The following is a 16,099-nucleotide window of genomic DNA, read 5'->3' on the forward strand; positions in this document are numbered from 1 at the left end:
GCCTTCTTTCTACCGTTGAGAATCATTATTGAGTATTCTTCCAAGGGTACCTGATTCAAGTGAATTACTAGCTTTTATACTCTGGCCCTCAGTATATCTGCACTATAGTAAGTACTCATGGGTCAAATTTTCAGTGGTAAGAAGTGCCTAACTTCTGTGGATTTCGATAGGAATTAGTTGCTGAAAAATTTAGCAGTTGTGTCTATGTCTGAGGAAAGAAATTTCAAAGAATATAATTTACATTGATATTTGTAGCAACTCACATACTTTCCCACATATTTATGCCATAAAAGAAGAAATAAATTTATAGTATATCTTTACAAAAAAGGTAATTGAATTCAATAAGTGAAAACAACTGGAGATAAAACTTCATAAAAATTAAATAGATTATTATCCATGTGGTTCACTTTTGCTCTGTCTGAACAGGTCAGCTGTTGGGGTACTTCTGCTTGCAAGAAATTCCATCACAAAAAGTGGTTTAATTCCTAATTAAGGGTTTATTTTGCTGTTTGTAGCAGACAGCATGTCTATTCTTCTCTATGGTAAATTGTATTTCTTTAAAGACACCATTTGTCTTTTACTAGCAACTGCTGTTTCTCACAAAAAAGACCTACATAGCAAAACCATCTGTCCAGTAGAAAAATAAGAAAAGGAAAAACTGTTTTTTGAACAGGTATAACCACAAAATACTCCTGAACATCCCTAAACAGCAACATGGCGTTATGAGAAGTACATGCCCAGCTGCCATTCCCTATGCAGGCACTAGCTGAACTGTTAGCTGTAGCAGTAGGTCATACCCTGACACTTGCTGACCATCCCAAGAAATAAGAAAACACAGCTGATTCTTCACTTGGTCCTCCCCAGCAGCCCACAAGGAGTTTGGTAAATATCACACCTGTACTACTGACATTCTTCCCGAAAGAGAACTCTGTGTACGAGATGCAATAGATGAATTTTTGTACTGGGCAAGAAGAGAGAATATGAAAGAAAGAACGTATGCACAGGGTCCAATATGAGCACTTTTGCTGAAGCTGTGCAGTGAGAGGCCCTTGCATCTCACTACTTGCGTTGCTCTTGAAATATCATGGAAAGAGTGACAGATGGCTCTGCCAAGCTGTCCTGCAAAGTAATGTCAGATATGAGACCTGCAATCCTTGCATCTAAATGTAATGAGGAAGTCATCAATTCTGCATCTGGACAACCCACCCTGAAGCAATTGCATTCCTATTTCCACGAACACTTGAATCTGTCCTTTCCGATTGCCTTGTTGGTGCAAGAAGGCTTGTGTTCATGATAAAAAGAAAAGGATTTAGGCCACCATTAGAAGACTGAGGATTAACACTCCTAGAGGTTAGTCAAGCTTGCCAACTATATTACCTTCTTTAAAAGTTCTCAGTGGAATTTTTTTAATGACCTGTAGAGATTGTCCATTGTACCGTTCATTTGAAATGTGTAAACCAAACAAATGGCTCAGAAAGAAAAAAGAATCAGTGCTTTGGAGAACGCCATAGTGCTAGGGCAGAAGGTCAGCAATGTGTATATGAGCCAGAGTCCAGAGGCTAGTGTCATTAGGCAAAAATAACACTGATGTCATTGTGTAATTTAAGATTTCCCAATCATAGAAAAATCAAGGTGTTAGGGGGCTTTTCTTGACACAAAACAATGTCACCTTTTAAAGAACTGGGTTATAGAGAAGAGCCACATGTGTTTAGATTTTATTTCACAGAGACTCTGAATTTGTCCCTTATCCCACTGTTGTGTGACAAAATAAACGTGCAAAGTCAGATGTCTGCTCTAAAACTGGTACATCCTAACACGGAGAGAAAATCCCAGTTTCCACACTGGGCCCCTTATAAACTCTTTTATCCCTATGTGAAAAGGAGCCTTTTACATGGGAGGTAGCTATCACCAGCTGAATCTTTGTGCTGGCGAGCTGCTCTCTAGAGGAGCCAAATGCAGCTGGCAGGTATCGACCTGACCTCAGTAGCATCAAATTATTACCTTTTTTACCATTAGGAGTGTGTCTTGTGTCTTCAGATAATCCTCTCTACTAGTAAAAAATCTCTATCTTTTCTGCAGCAAAGGGTAGAAACAACAAGTTGAGCACAACAGTTCCTTCAGGAGCGTCAGGACTAGTTTATTGGCTGGCAGCACTACATAAGTACATTCCCAAAGCAGCAGGAGTTTAGCTTCCAGTTTCACTGTTCTCTCTACTTAAGGAAGAGATGAGCTGCTTGCACCAGGAGCCAGCCTGTGCACAGAGCCTGTCCCAGGAGCACGCCTGGCCTTCGCTCAAGCTGCGCAGAAGACTGACACCATCTCACTAACCCCTCCCTCTCACTTTCCCTCTCTCTCACTCTTTGCCTGTAGTTATTTTTAGATTTCATGGGTTAAAGCTTGTCACTTCTGGATGCTTATACGCACAGGGCAGGCACACGCACATGCTGTAGATACTACAACTCGGGCACAGGAGTTAGCCAACAGATCATCTTGTTCCACCTCAAGGAATAAATTCCTATTTCTTATGACAAAATACTGCCCTTTGAGAGGATGCACAACGTGTTCAACCACATGGAATTTTGTTGCTTGCAAATTTGACTAGGAGACTCAACGGATAGAAAACGCGGTTTACACAGCAACTTCCTCTTTTCTCAAATTTCCTGCCACTTTGCAAGATTTTGCTTTCTTTCAACATTTGCTTTAAGCTTGATTCCCATGCCGTCCGCCATAAATGCAGCTGTGGCTCAGCAGACAGCTGCTGGGTCAGTTCCCAGCACTACTATTAGCACTACAACCGAAGGTGCAGGTGGGGGCACAGGGGGGATTTATTCTGCCATTATAAGTCGCAACCAGCCCATTATCAGAGTAAAGGAGAAGACCTATGAAGAGCTTCACAAGAAGTGCCTGGAGAAAAACATTCTCTATGAAGATCCTGATTTCCCACCAAATGAGTCCTCCCTCTTCTATAGCCAGAAAATCCCCATCAAGTTCGAATGGAAAAGACCACGTGTAAGTAACATGTTTGCTGAGTGCCTTTTACTTTCTGTAAATTGAAGTATTCACCCTGAGCTTACATTTTTGCAGAAAGTGTGTGTCAGGGGAGGTGGAGGGAATAAGCTGGAAATGTATTTCCTTAGAGCTCTCCTGGAAGAGAACTAGTGAGAGCTGTGGAAGCTCAGAGAGTGAGTATATAATGACTAAAATACAATAAACCAAAATTAAACAAACAGAGATGGAATGAAATATGTAGAAAAAGAAATATGGAATTTAGTTTTCTTCTTGCTTGATTTGCTAGGGATTTTCTTGTCTGAAACTACCAAGGAAAAATTCTTTTCATTCTGCAACAAGTTACTGGGTTTGCTGAGGCTTATTTTTTAAACACTACCTTATTTCACTTACAGCTTTACTTTAGTAGTCTGCTGTTTTCCTAATCCGTGAAAATAAAAGGACAGGTTATGGTCTGAACCATGCTTTTATTCAGTTGTTTGTTCCCAACATTGCTTAGCAGACTTACAAAGGTTGTTTAACATATTATCCACTCACCATGAATGTGGGTGTTGTAATCACTGTGAGGACTCACTCCTGCCTACTAATCCCATTTATTTTTCCTACCTTGTGGGCATTCCCCAGCCAGCCTTCCTCTTCTTTCCCCTTCTTTCTGAGTCTCTCTCACAGGCAGAGGACTAATTCCTCCATTCCCAACTGATTCCCTGTCCTGCCGCAGGAGGAGTTATCCTCTTCCCCTGTCATTCCTGCTGGGCAGCTGCTCCCCTCCAGCGAGGGAGCCCCCAGGACACTGCCCTGGCCCCCGCCGTCCCCCATCTGGCAGCGAGGACGTGGTTCTGAGGAGCTTCCTCATCTCCCTCTCTCTGGCAGTTTTTGGCCACCTCTTCTAGATTTTCCATACTTCCCCAACACCCAAATCTGTGCTTCAGTGGCAAAGTCAGTGGTTCCTAACCACAGGAACGTAACTAAATAGTGAGACCAGGAGCTCTCATGGGTGGCTGTTACAGGCGCAGGGGAAGGCCACGTGCTGCTGTCACAACAATGTGAGCAATGTGGAGGGAGCAACATGAGTCCCCCATCTGCTGTGCCCTGTGCATACGTGCTCTGTCATTCCTTCATCATCACCACGGCTGCATCAGTGCCTGGAAATGCAGATGAATGAGTTAAATGCAGCCACAAGTCAGTCATCTTAAAGGGATGGGATTTCCCCTATTTCTACAGAGAGGAAAGTGAGATAGCAGTACAGTGGATGAGTGCCCACACCCCGGGGCAGACAGACTGCAAGTGTGCATATAGGAAAGCATCAAAACATTTAAAAAAGCACAATGTAACCTCAAACTTGTCTAATATACCTGAACATGCACAGATCAAGCCCTTGTTTTTGGCAGAGTTCAGACTTCAGGGTCTCTACCCAAAGATACTTCTTTAAGCCACTCAGTAACAAATAAGTTTGGAAGCTCCATACTTATTATTCATGTAGCAACAACAAACTGGGGATGTGTAAGACTCAAAATACAACCTAAACACCAAAATCAAAGCTATCTGTGTTCTTCTGACACAAGCATTCACTCACCTGATGTATCTGTGGTGTCAGCTGCAGACAGAGCAGAGGCAGGAGATGCAGAGAGCTGCAGTCTGCGCCGGCCAAGTACTGGCATGCTGTGGGATCATGGATCCAGTCGTTCCTGACCCCAGCAGAGATGGCTGTCCTGACAGGGACACACCGGGCCTGATTTGTAGAGATGCCTGTGCCTACTCTTGCAAATGTGCTTGTTTTAAAACAAACCCTGTAATTCAGGTCACTGCTGTACCCAGCAGGTCCCCAAAGAGGGGAGACTCACATATAACCTTTTCTTCTTTTATGATGTGTCCCCTACCTCGTCATCCACACCACAACTGCAAAGTCAGACTTCTCTTGGGTGCTGATGCAAAAGACCTGTATCTATTGGTGCTGATCTCAGATTGATGCAGGACTTTGCTTCACTGGGTTTTGAAGCTGTAGGTTATTTAGCGCTGGTAGGAAGACTTGTCTGATAATATTAGATACACGGATAGCCACAGCAGACACGTTAACAGAACATCATCAAAATGAATAAGAAGTAGTAATACTGGGCTAAAGAGTATTTTGCTAAGAGATCAAAGCAATCATTGAAGCAGCAAATGTAAAGATTCAGCTGCACAGGCCATGGTTTTTAATAGTCTGTAAAGATATGGACAACTTCTGTTCTTAAACTGCAATGGCATGTTTTTTGGCAAAGAAAGCAACTATCTTATAAACTATAGTCTTATAAAGTGGTAATTTTTAATCACTTTGAAATTCAGGTCAAACTTGAATCAGACTTGATAACGTATTCTGAAAGAAAACAAAATACCAGACAGTTCAGAAGTCCTGAGAGAATACCCTAACACTGGCTTCACTCTAGATCCCTTCCCTGATTTCTATAGCATATTGTACATGCCACATACCCCTGGAAATAGCAAATAAACAAGTGATCAATGCTCTAAGATCTCATTTAAAACAGAGAGCTGGGAAATAGGCAACCTGTTCCTGACTGCCTCTGGCTTCCTGAGTCACCTTAGTCATGCCACCTAATCAATTTGTTCCCAAGCTCCCCACCCTGCTACACGAGATTAATGTCTGAGAATATAATATACATGAAAGATTAGTGCTGGCCTTAAATGAGCATTATTTGTGATGACATGAATCCACATGGGACTGTTGAGTGCAAGTTTTTCCAGAAGCTCTGAGCATTATTTGAGGAATCACAAAGTTAATCTATTAGGCACACGTTTGCCAGTTACCAATGCAATAACCAAGCACCAAGGATGATGCCGTTCCTCAGCTGAACAGTGCTGCTTCGCTGCAGCTCTCAGCACGCTGTGCTGGTGTATGGAAAGCCTATGAGGCTGCTTTTGCACCCAGGATCCCATGGCAAGCCAGTCACATGGATGGCACTCCCATGACCTCTGAGCTGAGGTGCCCACTGAGCCGCCCACTGAGCCCAGCGTTGGGCAGCTCTGGCTGCCAGGACCTGGGCACTCTCTGCTTCTCCTGGCAATGGCCGTGCTGTGACTCGACCTTTTTCTTGGGGCTCCTGCAATTAGTTACTGAAGTGGAGAGAGGCGTCCAGCATCGCATCCCCAGAGCTACTCCTTTCTCTCATGAGTCTGGTCCTACAGGCTCTTCTCTTGCAGTCGGTGCTACCCAGAGGTCAAGTCCTCTGCCACCTCCCAAAACGACTGGCCTCTGCTGCTGCAAGGGCACGAGGACTGGTCTTGTGCCTTACCAACAGAAGGACGGCTGCCACACAGGGCAACTGTGAGCCTTGGCATGGGGGCAGAGAGAAGGCCCCTGTAATTCTACCCAGCTAGTGACTGCCATGCCATGCCATGCTCTGCACAGAGCAGACCTCCTAATACTCAATTTGGGAAAAAGCCAAGTGACAGCCCTGAAAGTTTCCCTGAGTAAAGACGGCAGGATCCATCCAGTGTCTCTGTTCAGAGTATGCATGAGCGTGGTTTAGGTACGTAGAGAGGAGATAAAATCCCCCTCAGTTAATGCATAATATTAAATCATTTGCTCACACACAGAAGGTAAGAGAAGCCCAAAGAGCCATTCTCACCTGCACTAGATTATATCCAGCTCAGTGAGGGGCTCTGCTAAGCTTTCTTAACAGCCTCAGCCTCCCCCACCTATAGTGCCTGCCAGAGCTTCTCTCACCTGAGAGCAGGGATGAGGTCACCAATCTTTGAGAGCTGAGAAAAAGCCTGTATTATAACATAATGCAGAGTATTGAGAGGTCCTGCTGCAGTCCTGTTTGGATCTAATGACACTAGGACATTAATAGGAAGGCTCTGCCGTGACACTGTGCTTTCAAATGTACCATTGTCATTCTCCTTGCTCACAGCCAGGATGTCACAGCATCAACTGCCAGTTTCAATGGCTTCCCTATGATAATCCTCTCCATAGCCAAGAAAAGCAGCAGGATGAGCTTTCTTTTCATAAATGAATACAAATAAAATCAAGTCAGCAGACTAGTGGATTTTGTTTAGAATGAAAATTAATCACTCAGATCATCTGCTGCACAGGTGTGAAGCTGTTTGAATTTAGTAATCACAAAACATGTGCCTCTGCGGGCAGTACCACAAAGCAAAGATGGCATTTAGTGCCACCAAGGCAGGACTTTCAGATGAGGGTAATCCAACTCTGAACCTCTAAAACCAGCTTGGTGTCTGACAACATCAAGCTCTGCCTTGAAGTCTGAAGCATAGCCATTTAATAGCACGGTCTAGACCGTGAGAGGCCAAAGGAGAAGCATGAGGTTACAAATTGTCTTAGGCAGGCCAAAGAAGATGCTTCCTCTACTTGATAGGAGCAGTTTAGGGAATTTACTTAGAATACCATAGTTTATTTTTAAAGGAATGAATGCCTTTTGCTGCAACAGTATAAGTTTACTGGAGGATTTCTCCTGACACAGAAGAAAAGCTAATGAAAATATAACAAAGGTCAAATGCCTTTTTTAGTTGCATGCTACCTTTGCATTTGCCAGTGCTCCCTCCCAATTAACTCATAAGTATCCACTGCCCAGAAAGCAGCATGCATTACTAATGGGTTTTTCTCAGGATTCTCTGCCTCCCTTGCTGTAACTTTGACTCTTTGTAAAGAAATTAGTGTGAACTGAATCAACCCAGTGAACACAAAGGTGCTTTGCATAGTACCAAGGCAGTCTGAGGCACTCAGATCAGAGGAGACTCTTTCTAGATGAATCATTGCATCAATGAAGTGCAGCCTATTGGGATTCTCAGTGATAACTTGACCTAAGAGATGAAGAGCAATCCCTTGCTGAGCCAGGAAGACTGGAAGGACAGACCTGCCACCTTGAACACCAAGTTGTCTTGCTCTGCTGACTGAGTACTTTTCATCAGCCTTGGAAGACCTTGAAATCTTTTCCTGTAACTTTGGCTGTACTCAGCACAACTAGCACAGCTGGAGATGAACTAGAGTAATACAATATTAAAAGCATATCCACAGTATACTAAACGCATCTGGCCACCATAAAGAAATGCAAGAAAAGCATTTCTGTCATAGCTAAATCAGTCCAATAGGACAATTGTACAATTCCCTCCTTTGCATTCCTTTACCAACCATCCTCCAAAGCAAACGAGCCCAAGACGCAATAAATTGCTCTAAGGAACAATCATTGCTGTACATTTAGTGTCTGGAAACACTTAGGCAGCATCTAACTACCTTCATCTAAAACACAGCATGCTGGATTTCAGAGCTTGTTCCTTCAAAAGGAGCAGGATCAAGCTAAAATACAGTAATAGAGGTTGAAAAAATGCAATTCAGAAACCTGGCATTTCACAGCTGGTTTTCAGGAGAGCACCACAGCAATGTGAGGATGAATATTTTCAACAAAGCAAGTGGGTGGAGAAAAGCATGAAGGCATCTCAAACAGCTGCCTTGACAGAACTGGACTCCAGGACAGCTGACCAAGGCCCAAAATAACAGGACAACCGCTCCATTCCCTCCCTCGAGGAGAATAAGGTGGCTGGGGGGGGCAGCCGGAAGCTGGCCTCTCTATCTGGCTATATGACTAATCCAAATATTTACATCAAAGCAACTCTGCTGATTACTGTGAAGGAGCAAAAAAGCGGGTTCAAGCCAAGTGAAACTACTAGACCTGAAACATGAGTCTGGGAAAATCCAGGGCTACTCTGATGACCATGGGAAAAAAGCTTTAGACACAGAGGTAGCACCAGCTGCCTGCACTGCCACACAAGCAATTGTCAGTTGTTCTTTCTCCTTCCCACTCCAGCCCTGCCTCTTCCAGCAGATTGGGTTCTTGGACTATACTTTGTCTTCTTCCCCAGTTGCAGCTGTGCATGGAAGCGGTCCTCAGGTTGCAATACTTTTCTTTCCTTACCCTCACAAGAGATGGGTCCAAAAGTTAAGCATCTTCTTTTTCTTCCCCATACTAATAAATATGAGAGATGGGATAAGCGGGGACTTCTTTTCTCTGTAGCACAGGTTGTGCCTCCTTCCCTTGGTTTTCCTATACCCCGCCGGTCTTTGCCCCACACAGAAAAGATTCGCTGTAGCCCCGCAACAGTCCCACCTCATTCTCTGGTAGTTCCTACATGGTCCTTCCCTCCTTACAGCAGTCCCTTAATTATTTATGCCTGTACAGTATCTTGTGCCCATTCTGTACTAATGTAAATACTGACAAATCCAATACATTGTCTTAAGTGCAGGACAAAAGAAGACCTTCCTGTCCTCAGAGACAGATGATATCTGTATACATTTCTGAATGCAGCATTGGTGATTAAATACTGCAACATGAGGAAAAGAATAAAATCTCTTAACCAGCAACTGATTATTCCTGAGAATTAAACATATTTTAAGGAGGAGTATTACTGAAGTTCATTCCTGATGAAATGCATTCTTCAATCCTATTAATGCCCCAGCATATTAGATACTGTAAATTGGAGACCTTAAACCTGCAGTCATTTTTAAAGAATTTAAAATGATGGTCCTTCCACCTACCCGCTCTCCTGTCTCCTCCAGTGTTTTGGTTTTTTTCATTATTGTGTAGAAAAATATTTTCCCTATTCTTCTTATTTTAATGTGTTTGCACCCCGTACAGAGGGAGCCCCCAGGCTGGCTATTAAACCCTGTAGATACATGGAGCAAACTCTGTTTGAAGACTGGAACATCCAGATTCCAGAACATTTTCATAGCAAAACTCTGCAGCTGAAAACTCTGCAAGAGATTTTGATATCCACAAACTATCCTACAGGAAAACATTGTCCTAAACCGGCCATTATTTCTGTGGCAAACAGACATCATAATGCATGCTTCTCCTGCTCATCCATCTGTTTATATTTTGTAGGAAATATGTGAGAATCCACGGTTTATTATCGGGGGAGCCAACAGAACAGATATCTGCCAAGGAGAATTAGGTATGAAAATCTTACTCCAACTCTGCACTTTTTGAAGTCTGCATCATAGTTTAGCTCTCACTTAATTTTCTTTTGCTTTCAAGGTGATATTTGAAATCCTCTGTCTCAGTATACCACTACAGATCTGCTGATTCCTTCTCTCTATAGCAAATTGTTGATACCTGCCGAGTAGTAATCTAGGGAAGAACTTTAAGCGAATGATGCTTTGAAGGGTGTTTTGCTTTTCATGAACTAATATCATGAGTGTGTTACAAAACACCATTTGGCCTGTGTTTCAGGCTTTGAGGAGGGACAAAACTAGTTAAGACAAGAATAAGAGATAAAGAGGAGGAGTTATCTGACTGAGAAAAAAACCTGATCAGCTACTGTTGTATTTTTTCAGGTATTTAGTCCTGTTACTTCCAGACAGGAGCTTCTGAAGGCCTGCAGTTAAGTGTGCCTTGTACTCAAGGACAACCCCTATATTGAAGACCTTAAGCTCAGATGCTCAAAGATACTTTGATATATAGAGCCGCTACTTAGGTACAAGCGATGCCTCTGCAACAGTCGTCCATGCGGCACTCACCCGCACTGCTTTGTAGTCATTCCCCACTCAGCTCTCCATGTTTTTCATGGCTTTATAACTTCTCCTGTGATCTTTTTCCTATGATAATACATCCTCATGTGTGTTAATCTTTTTGTTTAAGGGATGTTCTATGTTCTGTGCTTATAACTGTCCTCATCACCTTCCCAGTACTCTTTTTTTTTTTTTTAAACATTTATTTAAAACTGCCTTTCTTTTTGAGATGACCAGAACTTCACAGTTGTCAAGGTGTGGACACAGATGAATCTGTGTACACAGTGTGTTCTCTCTTTTGATTTCTGTTCCTTCCCCAGCTACTCATAGCATTATTTATCTTTCTGACCACTGCCAACCATTGGATAGTTTAGAAAACTACTGGTCACAGTGGACCCCACATCCTTCCTATGGGGAAATAAGTAACTTAGAATGTACTGCTATATGTATAGAGTTGGCTTTCCAAAATATATACACCAGTTTCATAAATTTCTTTTACAACTCCCTGCAACCAGGTTTAGTTTTCACTACCTTGTATAATTCTTTCACCTCACTAGTTCACACTGTTCAGGCAAGCTTACCCAATAACCTCTCTTACAGTAGCAGCTATGAGGTTTTAATTAAGGGTTGAGGCATCCTTTGCTGAACAAAGAAGTACTATAAGAGAAAGTCACCTTCCCAGAGTTCCCACAGAGGCAGCAAACTTGTGCAAGAGTCTGAAGGAGGAACTGAAAAGTGCTAAAGGAGACGGTGTTTACAACAGTGCAGACACAGATTCAAAAGGCAGAAAACGTGTCAGAGAAATGAAGCAGGAAAGAGGCCCAACAGAATGATGATTGGAACAGTGGGTTATCCTGAGAGCAGAAAACGAAAATGAGGGACTGAACCTCATCTATACAGAGCTCCACCTGCCACAGAGTTATCTCTCAGCTAGTCTCTGTCCTAAGCTTGGAAGGAAAACTAATGTGGGAAGTCAGATAGGCATTTGCATGGGACAGGGAAATCTTAACATAGGTAACAGTGCTCATCAGATTTTAGGTTTTTTTCTAAATTAGAGGGAATATCATCTATTTAACAGGCATGTACCTAGCCATGAATGATGCCATTGAACATTTCTAGAGCACAAATAGATGAAGTGCTAAAGTACTGCAGAACACATGGAGAAGAGCCCTCTCCTGAAAGACAGTGGAATGCTCTACTGAGAATTAACATGCCACTTTGCGGTATCTCAGGTTTTCCCTTTGATTCTAGTTGCTCTGTCCCTTCATTTTCTCTGCTGCTTCTCCTCATTTGCAGGTGACTGCTGGTTCCTGGCTGCCATTGCCTGCCTGACACTGAATAAAAAGCTACTCTGTAGAGTCATACCTCATGACCAGTCCTTTATACAAAATTATGCTGGCATCTTTCACTTCCAGGTGAGTCCCTTTATCTAGTAGGAAGCAGATGTAACTGTATTTACCCAAGAGAGAACTTGGCTCTCAGCACACTCTTCCCTCTCACTTCTCCACCCTTTGGAAGTGTGAGTGACAACGGGGAAGAAAGAGGGATTGAATTGCCTCACCCCAAACTCTTCCAACAGGGCAGTCACAGAAGGGCCAGCCTATACAGGCAGCTAGGGACCATTAACCCACCAAGGAAGCATTTGCAGATCGCTGTGTCCTGCACGAAAGGGATGGCAGCAGGTGCCTGGTCCTGCCTCACTGCTCAGATGCAGTGCTACAGCCAGCACAGACACGTGGGCAGTTGGCAAGAGCTTCTATTTTTAGGCCCACAAGCAGCTGGTCTGTCAAAAACAAGTTATTGAAGAACCGCTTATTCAGAAAAGACTGACTGCTTTCCACGTTTCCCTTGGCTCTCCTAAGGGACCTCTCACTGTCCCACACACGTTGCCTGAAGAAATTCAGCATGGCTGCCTCCCTCCCAACGGCCATCGCTTTTTGCCACATTATGAAGCAGTTAATTTCCACATTTGTCCTCTCTCAGCCTGGCTTTTCAACCAGGCTCCCCCTCCATGCACCAAGTCAACCCAGATTTTTTTTCTGTTTGTCTTTATTCAGTTCTGGCGCTATGGAGACTGGGTGGATGTCATCATCGATGACTGCTTACCCACGTACAACAACCAGCTGGTCTTTACCAAGTCCTCCCAGCGCAACGAGTTCTGGAGTGCCCTCCTGGAAAAGGCCTACGCAAAGTAAAACAACCTGCCAGATGGTGCCGGGCTCCCTGCCAAGGCTTTGGCTGGGGAGGTGGTTAAATCACTGTGTACAGGACTTAAAATGAGCACGTAGAGAGACTCTGAACATACCAGAGCCTTTTCCCATAGATTCTCATGCCTCAGAATTGGGGATGGGGTAAAACATATTTTATAGGGTGTTTTACTACTCATTTAGAGGTCTACATTTGATTCTCAACACACCTTTTTTTTTTTTTTTTTATGTGTGCAGGTGGCACATTTAACTTGTGGGTTATCAAACAAATGGTTTGTGGAATTCTTTAGTATATGTGTTTACATATCTATATTTACACTTTAATATACTTTATTATACTTTACTTATACTTTATTGATACTTTAAAACTGACTATGATCCAGCAACGTGTGCTTGCAGCCCAGAAAGCCAACCATATCTTGGGTTTCATCAAGAGAAACGTAGCCAGCAGGTCAAGGGAGGGGATTCTCTCCCTCTGCTCCACTCCTGTGAAACCCCCCCTGCAGTGCTGTGTCCAGCTCTGGGGGCACCAACATAAGAAGGACGTGGACCTGCTCAAGCAGCTCCAGAGGAGGCCATGAAGATGATCGGGGGGCTGGAGCACCTCCCCTGTGAGGACAGGCTGAGAGAGTTGTGGGTGTTCAGCCTGGAGAAGAGAAGGCTCCGGGGAGACCTTACAGCAGCCTTCCAGTACTTAAAGGGGGCTACAGGAAAGGTGGGGAGGGACTCTTGATCAGTGTAGTGATAGGATGAGAGGTAACAGTTTTAAATGGAAAGAGGGCAGATTTAGACTAGATATAAGGAAGAAATTCTTTACTGTGAGGGTGGTGAGACACTGGCACAGGTTGCCCAGAGCAGCTGTGGCTGCCCCCTCCCTGGCAGTGTTCAAGGTCAGGTTGGACGGGGCTTTGAACAACCTGGTCTAGTAGAAGGTGTCCCTGCCCATGGCAGGCAGTTGGAACGAGATGGTCTTTAAGGTCCAAACCATTCTACGATACACACACAAGATAGATGTAAATATTTAGGTAGTTATCTTTAGCTGTGTAAATGGAAATCTCTTTCTTTTCTCTTTTCAAGACTCCATGGGTCATATGAAGCTTTGAAAGGAGGCAACACCACTGAAGCCATGGAGGACTTCACCGGAGGAGTCACAGAGTTCTATGAGATAAAAGATGCCCCTAAAGATATATATAAAATCATGAAACATGCCATTGACAGAGGATCCCTCATGGCCAGCTCCATCGATGTGAGTCCATATGAACTTTGCAGATGAGCCATAAGAAATGACAGAGGAGAGGGATCTCTCCATCTGTAACCAAACATATGTCACCTTTTGGAACTGCTTGATTTAGTCCACATAGCAAACATCCATTTCTAGGAGCTGGAGTGATCTCCTCTAGACAGCACCCATTAGCAAATAGCAAGTGCCAAAACGGAAACAAACAGAAGCAGAACATGGAGGTGGAGAGAAGGGGTGCAATCGGCAAAAGCAGCACCTCCCACCCTCAGGGCCCTCACCCAGTAAAATGAGATGAGTATGGGGGTGCTGCAACTCTGTGAAGACACAAGTCTTCACGTCAAAGATGTTAAGCCTTCAAACACTTAGGAAATTAACCCTTTGGCTGCCAGCATAGCCTTAGATTTTCTTCATTTATTGTGGTAAATGTAAAAGTAAAAAAACTAGTTTCAATAACCATTATGGAGTATAAATTTCAGTAGAGGCAGGAGAACAACCAGTGTTATCAACCACTGTAGATAAGCATGGAGATAATGAGGGAGAAGAGAAGTTATCTAGGCTATCTTTTACCACTCACCTTTCCTGTATCATTTCTCTTCTCTCTCCCTGCCTCATCTTTGTGCATGACACTTTTCTTCCATTCTCTGTACCAGGATAACCTAGGCTTTTCCTATGGATCAGCTCCTCGAAGTGACATTGGGGAACTGATCGCTCGGATGGTGAAGAATCTAGAAAACGCACAGATGACTCACTCCACTGTAGACTACCAGGGGACAGATGAGAGGCCAGCCTGGGTTCGTATGTCTCCAGAAGCGGTTGACTTCACAGTGCTTTTATTTACAGACAGTTAGAGAAACATATCACCTATGCTTTTAAATCCTTATTTGGCTTCATTGAACTATCCCAACATTAAAGACATGTTCTTATGTTTGCTATTTGACATATGTATTAAAAGACTTCAGCACTTTCAAACACTAGAGGGCTTTGCTGATGCTGAGGCAAACGGTTGTTGGCTTGTGGCACAGGCTTATAATTTCCAGAACAGGAATGATTAGTGGATTTTATCAAGTCCCTCACTTGCAAAGGATGAAGAGAACAAGAAAATTAAAATACTAGAATAGAACAAGATCCCTGACTGTGTGGGGGATGTGAAATGAAAAAAAAAAAAAAGCAAGCTCTGCACAGCTCTCACTGCAGGCACAAAAGTACTCGGTGAACTTATTTTGAGACAGAGTGCTATAGAGCTCTGCCCACAAATGGAGGGGAGTCTGCTCTCGGGATATTTCTTTTAGATTATTGCTATTAAATCCCTCATTTAAAATGCCTAACAAGGAAAAGGAAAAACATGTTGAGTTTTACATATGTGATGAAATACAAAGTAACTCCAGCATACCTAAGTGTCTAGCAAAATAAAGGGAGGGATGTTACAACTATTTAAGAAAAATCCCATATTGGTTAATTTAAAAAGCTTTCAAATCTGCAGAGGGACTCGTTGCCTTCTCCTTCTCTCTGTCAGGCAGCTGTCATACCTTGCCCTTTAGGGACCTGCATTTCCATGACAATGAAATTGCATCTCTCGATTTACAGAGGAAAAAAAAAATAAACAAACAAACAAAAAAACCTTCACAATTACATCATCTAAAAATTTGGGTTGTGCAAACTGTCTTCTGCCTTTGCAGCAGAAATAGATGATTTTTCCTTTTTTGACACCCATATTTAGTCTTCCTAAAAGACTGAAATTGTGTAATTCTTCAAGAAAGCCTAGTATGACTGTCTTATTTTGCAAGCATGGCTGTCCAAATTACCCATGTTTTGGGGGGAATTTCCTCCCCAGTGACTGTCTGCTGAAGGAAGGTTGCAAAACTCTTTCTATAGTTGCTGCCAGTTATTACACATTTCTGAGCCATCACCAGAAAAAAAAAAAACCATGACTCTTCATGAAAAGAGGCAGGTAGTGCAGGCTTCAGAAGCACTTCAGAAAATTGCCCTAGGGCACCAGCAGAAGTTAATATTCTTAAACAGAAAAGAGAAAATGGGGTTCTGGTACGTAATGATGGCAACAACATGAACAGAAATAAAGAAAAAAAGGAAATAGATATGAGGTTATAGGCATAAAGAGTATGAAAACAG

General features: G+C 43.1%; 1 protein-coding gene across 1 annotated transcript in view; it reads left to right on the forward strand.

Moving 5' to 3' along the window:
* Positions 1–119: 119 nt before the first annotated feature.
* The window catches only part of CAPN3 (calpain 3), a 33,212-nt gene continuing 17,232 nt past the window's right edge, over positions 120–16,099 (forward strand). The window contains exons 1-6 of the mRNA XM_074824206.1: positions 120–3,009; positions 9,900–9,969; positions 11,822–11,940; positions 12,583–12,716; positions 13,810–13,978; positions 14,623–14,763. Of these exons, the coding sequence (XP_074680307.1) occupies positions 2,716–3,009; positions 9,900–9,969; positions 11,822–11,940; positions 12,583–12,716; positions 13,810–13,978; positions 14,623–14,763 (927 nt within the window). The 5' untranslated portion in view covers positions 120–2,715. The remainder of the gene's footprint in view (positions 3,010–9,899; positions 9,970–11,821; positions 11,941–12,582; positions 12,717–13,809; positions 13,979–14,622; positions 14,764–16,099) is intronic.

The sequence above is a fragment of the Strix aluco genome, chromosome 4 (assembly GCF_031877795.1).
Source record: "Strix aluco isolate bStrAlu1 chromosome 4, bStrAlu1.hap1, whole genome shotgun sequence".
In the NCBI taxonomy this organism is placed as follows: domain Eukaryota; kingdom Metazoa; phylum Chordata; class Aves; order Strigiformes; family Strigidae; genus Strix; species Strix aluco.